We start from the raw sequence: 12,682 nt of genomic DNA on the forward strand, positions 1-12,682 counted from the left end.
AAACCGGTTAGGGCGGCTTCTCTTTTCTTATTTCCACCTTTCCCTGCTACTCTACAGCAAGTGATCTAGACTTTCATTCTACAACTAAACCTTGGTCTCCAAGTGAGATGGCATTTCCCACATGTGCATTCCCTAAATGCCTAAACTCTGTCCAGTCAGGGACAATACCTTCTCCAGGGTAGCACAGCTCTTAGCCCTTATTTGTGAGGGGCCTGGGTTGTCATAATTCTGCTCTTGGTAGCTTAGTGGCCTTGGCCAAATCAAATTACTTTCCCTGTGTTCTAGTTTTCACATGTATAACATGGAATAATATCATCTGCTGCAAATAAATTTCTGGGTTCATGAGAAGTTTTTAAAAGTACTGACAAGGTGCTATTCAAATGTTTGTAATTTGTTATTATCTTAAAGATCCTGAGACTGCAATAACCAAAATAATAAGCAAACTTGATAAAGACGTTGAGAGAGTAAGAGAAAGCACAGCTTAAGTCAAAGAAACAATAACCCACAGGAAATGTGACATTAGAGTTTTAGAATAAACTGCAAAATAATATGCATAAGCAAGTAGAGTCTAACTGTACATACCGCTATTTGACATTTGAAAAAGATTGTTCTTCTCAAACTTCTTGAAAACACTTCCTTTAATTTCAACAAACTGAAATAGTAAAAGAAAATATCCTTATCATTATAACTGTTTTAAACATGGATATAGTATATATAAAACTTCCTGAATAAATAATGATTAGAAAAAATAATTCACCCCATCTAGAAACTGCTGTTAGAGTACCCATTTAACTTCAGAAATGTAAAATGAACCTCATACTCACATTATTAGACATCATGATGGTGAGCAAGGACTTGTTGTGTGAGTTAAACGCTACGTTGAGAGTTGTTGCTTGAACCATTATAAGAATTGCGTGCAAAACTAGCAGTAAGTGATGTCAAGGAAAAAAACTTAAGTCTGTTTTCATATTATAGTAACAGATAATACTATACAATTTTCAAAGTGAATAATGTGGGGAAAGATGACTATGTTTTCAAGTCAGGTTTTACATAAATACTTTATTCTTTGTAATTTTTTATTAGGTGGCCCAAATTTGACTGGATTACGATGTACACCACCATATGAACCAAGCAACAGCAGAAATGAACCGCGGTGCACCATTCAAGTGGACTGTGAGTCCTGTTCTTTCTGGTTCTCTGGCATTTGGCTCAATGCTTGGGAAATAGGCCCTTTAAAAAGTTTCTTAAATAAATAGACTTATGGTAAATACTGAAAGAAGACACTTAGCAATATACATTCTGAATTAAGATCATTTACATTCTAAAACAGAAAAAACATAAAGCAAAAATCTGGAAGTGATCGTCCTCTCCTGCTCTTCTGGGGATGAGGAACATAGACAATAAGAACTGTCCGATAATTAAGGTTCGTCTTCATTGTCTTTTTTGAAGACATCACAAGTTGCAGAATTATATTCATATTACACGTGGAATGGTTTATTTAAATTAGAACAGTAACTTTTATTCCATTATACTTGGAACAAGCTTTTACTCTACAGAAATCTTCCCACTTAAGTCCTTTAACTTTCCAAGTATTAATCTGATCTTTTCAAGTATCAGTTTGAGAGAGAGTATGGAAAATCATGTGGCACATTCCTGTGAATGAACCTGACCCCACTTGGGACATGTAGGCATTCACGTGTGTGTAAATATATATGAATGGGCACACACACTGTTTATATGTAATGAAGCCTTTAATCATTAAAAAAAAAAGAAGTTTTAAAAGGGCGGTGAGAGGGGAGAATAAAACCTCCAAAATTCCTCCAAACCAATTTCAAATTTTACTCCTAGACGAACTGTATACATTTTAAGCCCAGGTTATAACAAAGAATCCACAGGCTTAAAAAAGATAACCTTAAAAAATTCCATATACGTATAGAAAGCTACACAGATGTATATAAATGTAAAGTATGTAAAATACCCTTCAGTCAAAAATCCTTCCACAGAACCAGCTGCACAGAGAACAGAACTGTTAGCAGTTCACAGCAGCATGCACTGAGGCTCTTTAAGTTAACATACAATAACTCTCATAACTAATTTCTCCAAAGAAAGCAGACATTTCACACAATGCTCAGGACACACATACACATACCTTTAAATCAGAGAAACAGCTAACCAAATAAAACAATGCAGAATACGCACTGACTGCTAGAATGACTGATACGTCAAAAGGATACAGACGTAGAGAACAGCCATGAGAAAGTGAGGAATCACCCCAATGTGAGCTCTTTTTCTTTCTTTGGGCTCTGTTGCTGTCCAGTAGAGAGCATCTAATATATCTTGACCAAATGATGAAAACAGACGATCTGCTACCTAAAGAGAAAAATGATTGAAAAGATGTTTCTTATTATTCCATTCAAACATGTTACTACAATTCAGAAGCAACTCAAATACTAGGGCTCTGCGTTTATACAAAAATAAACACTTAAAGTCCCACCAGAAGGCCAGGTCCGAAAGAGCAGGATCTGTGCACTTTTTAGTATCCACGACCACGTCTTTATTCCCTGACACAGCAGTGCTCTGATCTTCGTGCTATACGAATGAAATTCTGTCTAATCAGCTATGTTTGTAACAGAACAGTCTTGCTACATGCTGGCAAAAATCAAAGGGAGAGGACACAGCAAAACCATAGTTCCTCTGGCTTTAACTCTCTAAATTCAAATTCAGGATTCAAACTTAAATCCTTTAGGACAAACATATCATTTGAACAATTCTATTCATACCTAATATTTGCCAACAACAGGAGCTGTAATTTGTTTGAGGTTTATTATATAGAATACTAGAGGCCCAGTGCACGAAATCATGTGCGGGTAGGGTCCCTAGGCCTGGCTTGTGATCAGGGCCATCTTCTGCCCATTCGCCAGTCCCCAGTCCCACCCCACGGCCATCCACCCTGGTTCCCTGTGGTTCCCCATTCGCCATCCTGTGATCGGAGCCTTCAGGCCTTTGGGGAGAGACCTAGAGATGGTCAATACACCTCATAGCGACTAGACAAGCAGTCGTTCAGGTCGTTACGCCGTTATGGTCGCTGGGCTTTTATTATATAGGATAATATGCAGATTTACTTCTTAAAGACATTTTCAGGTACTGGTCTCCAAAATATAGTATGATAAATAAAATGGAACACAAAAAAAAGAAGATATATCATTGAGTATTCAACTGAAAGGTCACATTCTGAGAGAGGCCTTTCCCAGACATCTGTCTCCTGTGGCTCCCACAGTCGGTAACGCATCAAACCGCGTCTTTTTTATTGTGGCATGTAGCATTTCCTAATACCTCCTGGTTTACTGTCTGTCTCCCACCCATAGAATATAAGCTCCATGAGACTGGGCTTTGTTCACCACGGGATCTTCAGGGTCTAAGGCAGTGCTTGGCATACAGAAAATGTCAATTAAATATCTGCTGAATGAAGGAATGATAGCTACCATTTAGGGAGCTCTCGCCACATGAGTGGCACTGTGCTAAGCCCTTCCCGTGTACTGTCTTGGCCCTCACAAGTCCCCTGATATCTCCAATTTACAGACGAGAAGCTGAGGACTGGAGACATTCAGCCACCAGCAGCGTGGGCAGGGTAAGCAGGGTCGCAGCAGCTTCTCTCTGCACAGGAGCCCGACTCTTCTTGTCCACTGGGCGTGAACCACACCGTCAACTGCAGTCCATGGAGTGAACAGCAGTAAAACCATTCTGATCAGCAATTCATGGGTCCTTTTTCTTGACCCATTTTATAGTAACAGCAATACCACCTATAGAGGGCTTTGTGAATCAGGAGGCACACATCAAGTTGGGGCGAGGTAGAAGCCCTGGTCCCCTGCAGTCCCTGGAGGGAAGGCAGTAACGGAGACCAGTGGGGCTATGGCATGAAGAGCCACTCAAACAGGGTTTCCTTCTGAGAGGAGAAGGGGGAGCTGGATGGTGCTCTGCCTTACAAACTTGAGCCACACCCACCATCTGCATCCTATCCACCAGGCAAAGCAAGTGTAGGGCATGAAGCCTGGAGGCGGAAAGCTGGGGGTGGCTTGGAACCATCACAGTCAATGAATTTATTTAGCCAGGATGGCCCGAGTGCCACACCGTCTGTGACGAACTGGGAAGTCCTCAGGCACCATAGCAATGTAGCCTGAGAGAGAAAGGCCGGCAGCCCCACATCCCCCATCTGCCCACCCATTAGGAAAAACCCTTTTCTGCCTCATTTAAGATAGCAGACCTCACTTATGTTCCTAAAAAACAACATAGAAAAATGCAATTTGAATCTCAAAAATGTATTATACAACATAGAGTAGCTTACTATTTAAAAAACTTATTAAGATTCTGCCTATAATATAAAGCACTTTTTTGCTGTGTGTAACTGTTTATTTTGGTATAAATGAAGATTTTCACATGCTGACTGCTCTAAGTTTAACATGAGATAGATTGTATAAAAATGTTAAGTACTTAAGAGATTTTGGAAACATATGTTTACTTGCTTGATGTGAAAAGTTCAAAGCAATCACACATGTAAATCTATTATAGCAAACATATATATAATCCTAACATTTTCTTCATAATTTTTAATGTTCTAGCATAAAGAAGACATGGGTTTTCAATGAATTTGCAAAACAAATTTCCCTGTAATATGACAATTCCCTTTCTCAAGGGGCACTGACCCAAACATACCCAGGCAGCAGGTAGCTCTTCCTTCCTGCACACAGGTCATGTGAGTCCCAGGACCAGCAACACAGTCAGAAAGACAGACTCCCCAGCCTCAACCCAGATCTACAAGTCAGACTCTGCATTTTAACAAGGCCCCCAGGTGACTGGCCAAGCCCTGAGGGCCCAAAGCGCCCGCCCTAGAGCAGGCAGGAAAGTGGTCTGTCCGGAACGCCTGGGCAGGGGCTGGCCGGCCGGCGGGGAAACGAGGCCCCTCCTCACCTCGAGCATGTTGTAGATGATGTAGAGCTTGATGACCGACTGCCCCCTGATCAGGTGGTACATCATGGAGTAGTCGACATAGTGCATCATAAAGTAGCAGATGACCAGAATGACACCCTTCAAAATGTCACACACCTGGGCTGGCTGCAGCAAACGCCTGTCCCTGAAACAGAAGAAGTAATAAAAGCCCGAGTTTTACTTCCTAGGATCTCAAAATGCAGAATCTCTACTGGACACACACTGGCAGACACTGGTAATGAGAATTAGGTTCATCTCCTAACAAGGAGTGCTATGTATATAACTGACTACTTGAGAGCGTGGAATTTTCTGCCAAGTACAGCATACAAAGATAGCCAACCAGAATGACTCTGAGAAGTGGGCAACCTTAACAGGTGAGCACAGCGGGCGGGCGTCTGGGGATTGATTGCTTTAAAGCGATGGACTTCCAAGATTATGACACAAGCCTTTCGCCTCATGACGAAGCCCTGTCACTGCTGACTGGCCCCTTTCACACACGTTCGCATTCCATGCACACTGGTCCCTGGCACTTTTCATTTCACAGCCTAACCGATTTCCTATCGGTTCATAAGGAACTCCTATTTCCACAACAGTGCAACGTTCCACTGTGTGGATGTACCAGACATTATTTAGCAAATCACTGACGACTTCCCGTCTTTAGCAACTGCAAACCGTGACAGAATGCACATGTCATGCTTCGTATATGAAGGAATATCTATAGGTTAAATTCCTAAAATTGGAATTTCGAGGTTATGTTCACTTGACAGTCTGCCCTCTGCAGAGGCTGCACCAATTCAACCTCAACTAGAAGCAGACAAGACAGCCAGTGGCCCATGTGCACAACTCGGTGTCTCCTCAGCTTCTGGATCTCTGCCATTCCCACTGGTAAAAACTGGTATTCAGTGCAGTGTCAAGGCTAATTTCTCTCACTGGGACACTGACATCATAATGTACTGAAGTTACTTGTATTTTCAGTGAATTCTTTCCTCATACCTTTCTCTTGCTGGTTTGCAGAATAGCTTTTATTTACAGAAGTTAGCCCTCTGTGACATGAGTTGAAACAGTTTTTCCCTAATTAATATGAAATCATTCCTCACTTCTGAGGTCAGAGTATGAAGGGCTAAATTGTGAGTAGAAACAGCTTACTTCCACACAGAAAAAAATATGCTACAAAAGGGTTTAAAATTTCTTTCACTGAATATGAGATCCTGGGCTCAGATGGGTCAGCAGCTTCCTCCACAACCGCTGCAGGCTGATTCCTCAGAAGGCCGGCGCAGTCTCCTGCGAGGGCAGCTTTCATGCCCGGTGCCATCACTGAAAGCCCTGAGGGTCATCTCCTTTGGCGCTGCAGGACTGCCTCATTCCCGCCCAACGTGATGACGCTCTAACCCCAAGGCTGGCCCCCGGTGTTCTGACCTGAATACTGACAATACTCGGCCTTCCTTCCTATTCTCTGCAGGGCTTTCCTAACCCTCATCCACATTTAGGTTGGGGGCTCCTTTCCTCCAAAGATCCTTGTAGAGCTGAACAAGGAATCTGCGAGTCTTCCCGGGTTACGTGGGACCCTGTTACACGAGACAGCGAGGATGCAAACATCCTGAGAAGAGGCAAGTTCTGTGAGGACTATGTTCAGGAAGGGCTAAAGGGAGATGGGAAACACTGGGCTGAACCTAACGGGACATGGGGTCAGAATTCGTCTAAGGCAGACAAGTCCTGAGATGGGGAGGACAAACAGAGAAATTATTCTCAGCAGCTGAAGTGTTGGGTAAAACTGCATCAGTATGAAGTTGAGCAGTCTGTCGTCAATTCCCTGTCCCTTTCCTCTGCGCTGCTCCTCTCTTCCAGGCAGGCTCTGGCCCTTTCCTTCCCACAGAACCCAGACTGAGCTGCATCTCCTACCTCCAACATCTAGCCCAGAACACAGGCCTCCGCCTGGGCTATTTGGCTATAAAGATAATTAATTCTGTGCCTTCACTCTACAAGATTAAAAATGGAAGCCCTGACCGGTTTGGCTCAGTGGATAGAGCGTCGGCCTGCGGACTGAAGGGTCCCAGGTTCAATTCCGGTCAAGGGCATGTACCTTGGTTGTGGGCACATCTCCAGTGGGAGGTGTGCAGGAGGCAGCTGATCGATGTTTCTCTCTCATCGATGTTTCTAACTCTATCCCTCTCCCTTCCTCTCTGTAAAAAATCAATAAAAATAAAAAATAAAAAGAAGAGGCAGGTCGGCTGGAGGGGGAGGGGCGGAGGAGTGGGATCTGAACCTCAGCCCGGCTCCAGGCGTGCCCCTCACCACCATCTACCTTTTTAGAGTTTTCTTTAAAAGAAAATTTAAACTTACAGGAATCAACAACTCAGTAGCTTTTATCTTTCAGCGTAAGTTAATGCTGTGTAATTTATCACTGTGCTGTCATCACATTTAGAAAAACTATTGTACTAAAAAGCAAATACATCTATCAGTTTTGCTCTTTACTTCCAAAAAGAGAACAAATAGGATACAGACTATTGGACCCACTGTTTTCTGAGCTCCCGCTGCTCTGGTAAAAGTCTTCTATCATAACTGGATGCTACAGAGATGAATCTGATTTTCAAAATAAGGAGTATTATTCAAATAAAAAATACAAGCAGAACTCTTAAGAAAAAGGGTTTTGTTTCCATATAAATGTACCTGTTAATGAAAAAGAAAAACTGCAAAAAAACCTGTTTGCGTGGTGGCATCTTGAAAGACATACAGGAAAACACCTAACTCCAGAACAGTTCACCTGTTTCTAAGGACTGGAACCGCCCAGTATGGGTTTTCTTCTCTGCCAGGGTATTTTTAGATAACACTCTGATAAGCATGTCCAACTCTGTAAGCAGCTTATCCGCAGCCCTGCAATCAGCTCTGAATGGGCTTTAAATAACAGTTTCAGGGCAAAGTCCTTCCTTATAATGTCTGTTAAACTGTAGTCACTGGCAGTTCACTTTGCAAATGCTGACAACCCCACATGAACGCAGAAACAAGTGAATAAGTTGTCGAGCAGAGTGAAAAACCCACTAATCTAATTTACAGGCTGGCTGTGAACACCGGGAATATTAAACAAGACATTCAACAGAACTTAAATTCCTTTTAAATTTCCAAGTTAAACCGCTTGTGTGAGGGCTCCAGAAACCAGATTTCCTACATGTCTAAATTTTATCTTTTACTCATTCAAATACTTCCATTAGACTTGCAGCATTACCAACAGAGCGCTCCTCCTGTCTCCCAGGGCTCACAGGTTCACGGGAGCAGCGACACTGCACACAGGATGATCAAGGGCACACTTTTTTCCTCCCTGCTTAGCAGAAGACAATCTGCTCACCAGTAAAAACTGGTCTCAGACAGAAAGATCAGGAGAGGAGGCAACACAAATGAGCAAGAGAAATGGGTAACCCTGCCTTGTTCATTTTCAAATCGGTGTTGAAACATGCCAAGGTATCACCATGGGATATTTCATTATAAAATACGTAGGCTGGGTCTTTCTTTCTTTCTCTCTTTCTCTATCTGTTTAAACGTTTTAAGCTATATGTGGTATAACAGAAAGGAAAAAGAACTATAAGGACTATTGAAATGCAAAATATTAAATATGGTTCTCACTTATGAAAGGTAAGTCCTTTTATAATTTTAAAGTTAAATTGGAATAAAGTACTGAGATTAAGATATTTTCCTTGATTAGAAAACTGAAAATGAACTGCTTACATGGAAGGAACAGGGCTCAGAGACTGCTGTGGGCTTGGGCTTGGGCAGGTTGTGTTTGCTGCTGTGAAGTCTGGCCTGAATGTGTCATCCAAGATCATTTTACCGGGTGACTTCCCTGTGTTAGGTGGGATCATGGTCAAATCCTGTGTAAATGTGGACAAAGCTTCACCAGAAAGTACGGCCGGGGAACCACATTTCCTTTGTATGTGTCCATTCCCAAATGGGTATGTCTGCCTACGCTGGGGTTTGTTTTTTTCATTATAATTAATATTTGTTTGCACTGATGTCAATTTGGCCAAGAGAATAGAAGGAAAAATCAGGGTTTACTCACCACAAGGAGTCCCTGTGACACCACATTCCACTCTATAAAGGAAGTGAAAGTGCTCCTCCCTTGGGTCTGATTCACGAGAGAGAAAGAGAGAGAGAAGGTTGTAATGTTGCTACGCTACTGAGAGCGCCATGTGAGGGAACAAGGGACAACAACACCTGGCACTACGAAGACTCTCTAATAAAACAAATACACTGCTCTCTACAAATCAGCCACGCAGATCAGACCTGGGAGAGGAAATAACGAACTTGTTTCCCCAGACACGGGTACCAACGGTCTCCCTACATGTGCTCCAGGGGTGGCAGGAAGCACTGGGGCAAAATTAAGGCATAGGTCTAAATAGAGAGAAATCGTGAGTGTGTGTGTGTGTGTGTGTGTGTGTACATGAAGTCAATTTCAGGTAGCACTATCTTGAAGGAAGTAGGCATATAGAGGAAACTCAATGTTAAGAAACCCTTAAGCATTTTAAATTCATAATTCTTCTGGGGGATAAGAGCTTTTCTAAGAGGCAAAAGCTCAAGAAGAAAAAGGACTTTATCGTCTCTTAAAACAAAACAAAAACCCAAGAAGCCTCAAATAAGAGTTATGCCTAAAAACCAGGGTGAAATAATCAGAAAATTTGCTTACATATTTCAGTTGCTCTAGAGTAAAAGAAAAAATAGTCTAGCACATAAACCTACTCTACAGTTATTACTGTCTAAAATGTTTTAAAAAATAACAAGCAGATCTTGGCACCAGATAGTATCATTTTCTCTTAATGGCCCTCAATTTTCAACTCAAATGTGACTAAGAATTCTAACACGCAAAATGAAATCACAAGGTTTGGGAGGAAAGAGGGGTCACAAAAATGCCAGGCAGATCAAAAACACTGATACAACTGGTTATTCTATATCCTATAAGTAAATTAGTAAAAATTAGGTTTGATACCTGACTTAGCATAACAGAATACTTTAACACGAGTATTTTATTTTATTTTTAACACAAATATTTTAATACTTTATCCAAGACAAACGGATACCTTATATAAGGGATCAAAACTTAATTTTGTTTTCCATGTCCTCATCATTTAACAAATTATACTAATTCAAGTAGTATCCGGAATGTTTTTCTAAAATGATACTACCCTATCTGGGAGAGAGGGAAGAATACATAACTGAATCTGCTTTGAAAGAATATGGGTGTTTATTTTAGTCTACAATAATAAAATATTTGGGGGCAAAGATTTTTCAAGATTGTTCATTCATTAGAATCAGTTTTCAATGCAATATTCTTGGGATTACTAAGGAGAGACACAAACTTTTTAGAAAGCAGTGCATCCATTGTAGACAACACACACCACTACCAAGCCAAGCTAATTACTCTGTCAATGTCATAAAGTGAACAACATCTGAACAGTCAGAAGATGGCGAAGTGCCCACCAATGGAGCACCATGATGAAGGCTGGGTTTCCATGAGGGGCTGCGGAACCACCCTGGCCCTCAGAGATCCTGGCCCTTGGTCACAGAGAAAGATAGAGTCCTTGTCTACTCACTTAGCTGACACACGAGCAAAACCCCAAACCCAAACCCAAATCCCAAAACCATAGCAAGGTCACAGAAGATTTAGAAATAGGTTCAAAGAATGAATTCTACAGCAGAAAATTCGGGAGGCTGCCAGTTTTCAAAAGCCTCTCATAAATGCTGTCTCAGATAGAACTCTGCAAGGGCAGGAGGTGAGAACACTAATCTTAGATAAGAAAAGGAGGCAATAACGTTTATCCTAATATATATGCGAGATCGAGAGGAACAGTACTAGACTATAAAGAGTTACTGTTTTCGTGTCAGCATTTGGATTCCTTTGACAAATATCCCTTTCCCCCGCTTTTGGGGGAATAATTTCAAAGAACTAAGACAAGGAAGAGAATAACTTTTTCTTTTCTTTCATTCTCTCTCTCTTAACAAAAAGAAGACTGAAATAGAAGAGAGTGAGAAAAAGAAAACAGATAAAAGAAAGTAGTCAACTTCCTTGCTGTTCTCTTTAAGTTCTTCTTATCCCTTTGAAAAAACAAAGTCAGACTGAAGGAAAGAGCATGTTTTGCTGGCTGAAAAAGGAAACCTGATACAGCTATAGGCAAGGCAAATGAAATAAGCTGGTAATGGGAATAGAGAATGTTAGAAGAAAAGCTATAAGAACGCAGAATTTGGCTATTTCTTAATAACAACACTTTTTAAAAGTAAAATGTATTTTTATATTCCTAAAATATTTGAAAATTATTAGACTTAATAATAGCACAGACTATTTAAAATAGCTGAAGTTCTATTGTATAATTTTAACTGCATTCCACATTTCACATATAGCATATATTTATTAGTGATGGCATAAAATGTAATTTTTCAGGTGATCCAAATTGTAGAAATAGCAAGAACCATTTGGCAGAGGGAAACTTATTGGAGTCTTAAATGTAGGATGTAACAGTTTGCCCTCTAGTGTCATTTTACCTATAAAACCTTGAAATTAGAACACTTGAATTTTATTTTTAAATGTTACTGAAATTCATTTAGGTTGAGAAGTATGAAGTAATATACAAACCAATCATCTTTATTTTAAAAACTAAAACTATCTTAAAATATTTTAAAATATATAGAAAAGGTTGGCTCCAAGGACTGCTGGCCACTCACAACAAAGCAAATGGAAGTAGAGGACTGGAGATTTCCCAGCTCCCGCCTACACTTCTTTTAGTTTTCAGGACAAACTATGAAAGGCTTCTCAAATGCGACCTTGGTGTCCTGCCTCCCCAAGTGACAGAGCAATGACACAGGGTAGATGGCAATACAACAAAAGGAGTCTTCAAACAAGAGCCCTGAAAAGGAAATCCTCGGGAAAATCCCCACTCAGTCAACTCCACTGTGTGCTAACGGACCCAAGGAAGAACCCACTCCAAAAGAAGAGAGTCTTTAGGTTATATATCCTCTCAATGTTTTACCTCATCACGCCAACGCCACATTCAACATATGTTTTGAAAAGCCAGTCACTTAAAAATGGCTAGAACACAAATTTGACTCACATTGTTGATCAAAGAATAACCAAAAAATAATCTAGCTCAACATGTAGATGTGAAAATCCCTACATGACATTAGCTATTTTATGTCAGGTAGCTTCACCTGGCTTTATCTGCATGTCCATGGGTCCATCCTTTTATGTCATCACAAATGACGATTTATATTTAGTAATGTCTTATTAGGTTTTTTTGTGTCTTCTGAAAAAGTAACTGAAATAACCATGATTTTACCAAGCTCCCAATAGTGATAAAAAAAAAAAATGGAATAGGAAGTTAGGCTTTGTTAATATTAAAGTACCATGCTACAAATGTCTTAAAAAAGGTTTGCCAATAGGGCCTCTTAAAAATTCTTCCAAACGTATAAAGGATGCACTTTAATGCCTTAACGTTGATGGTAAATTCCTAAAAAGATTATCCCATCTGATTAACATGTAATGAACAAAATATGGAACAATTATCTCATTCTGAAAAGGGGGAGTAAGATTACAGAATGAAAAGTATCACATATAACAATGATGTGATCTTAATTCTTACAATTGTTTTATTCTGTGCAATTTTGCAAAAAAAATGTACTCTTTTCACAATATGATCATCATAATAAATTCTTCAATATATAC

General features: G+C 40.4%; 1 protein-coding gene across 2 annotated transcripts in view; it reads right to left on the reverse strand.

The window, feature by feature from the left end:
- The window catches only part of TAPT1 (transmembrane anterior posterior transformation 1), a 47,011-nt gene that overhangs the window by 15,383 nt on the left and 18,946 nt on the right, over positions 1-12,682 (reverse strand). Inside the window, exons 2-6 of one of the 2 annotated variants that reach the window (XM_006775837.2) lie at positions 9,032-9,097; positions 4,966-5,128; positions 2,235-2,370; positions 825-922; positions 583-652 (exon numbers count right to left, since the gene is read on the reverse strand). In XM_006775837.2, coding sequence (XP_006775900.1) covers positions 583-652; positions 825-922; positions 2,235-2,370; positions 4,966-5,128; positions 9,032-9,057 — 493 coding nt within the window. In that variant the 5' untranslated portion in view covers positions 9,058-9,097. The remainder of the gene's footprint in view (positions 1-582; positions 653-824; positions 923-2,234; positions 2,371-4,965; positions 5,129-9,031; positions 9,098-12,682) is intronic. The other variant, XM_006775836.2, reaches the window with a different exon arrangement.

Source organism: Myotis davidii, unplaced genomic scaffold (assembly GCF_000327345.1).
Source record: "Myotis davidii unplaced genomic scaffold, ASM32734v1 scaffold204, whole genome shotgun sequence".
NCBI lineage: Eukaryota > Metazoa > Chordata > Mammalia > Chiroptera > Vespertilionidae > Myotis > Myotis davidii.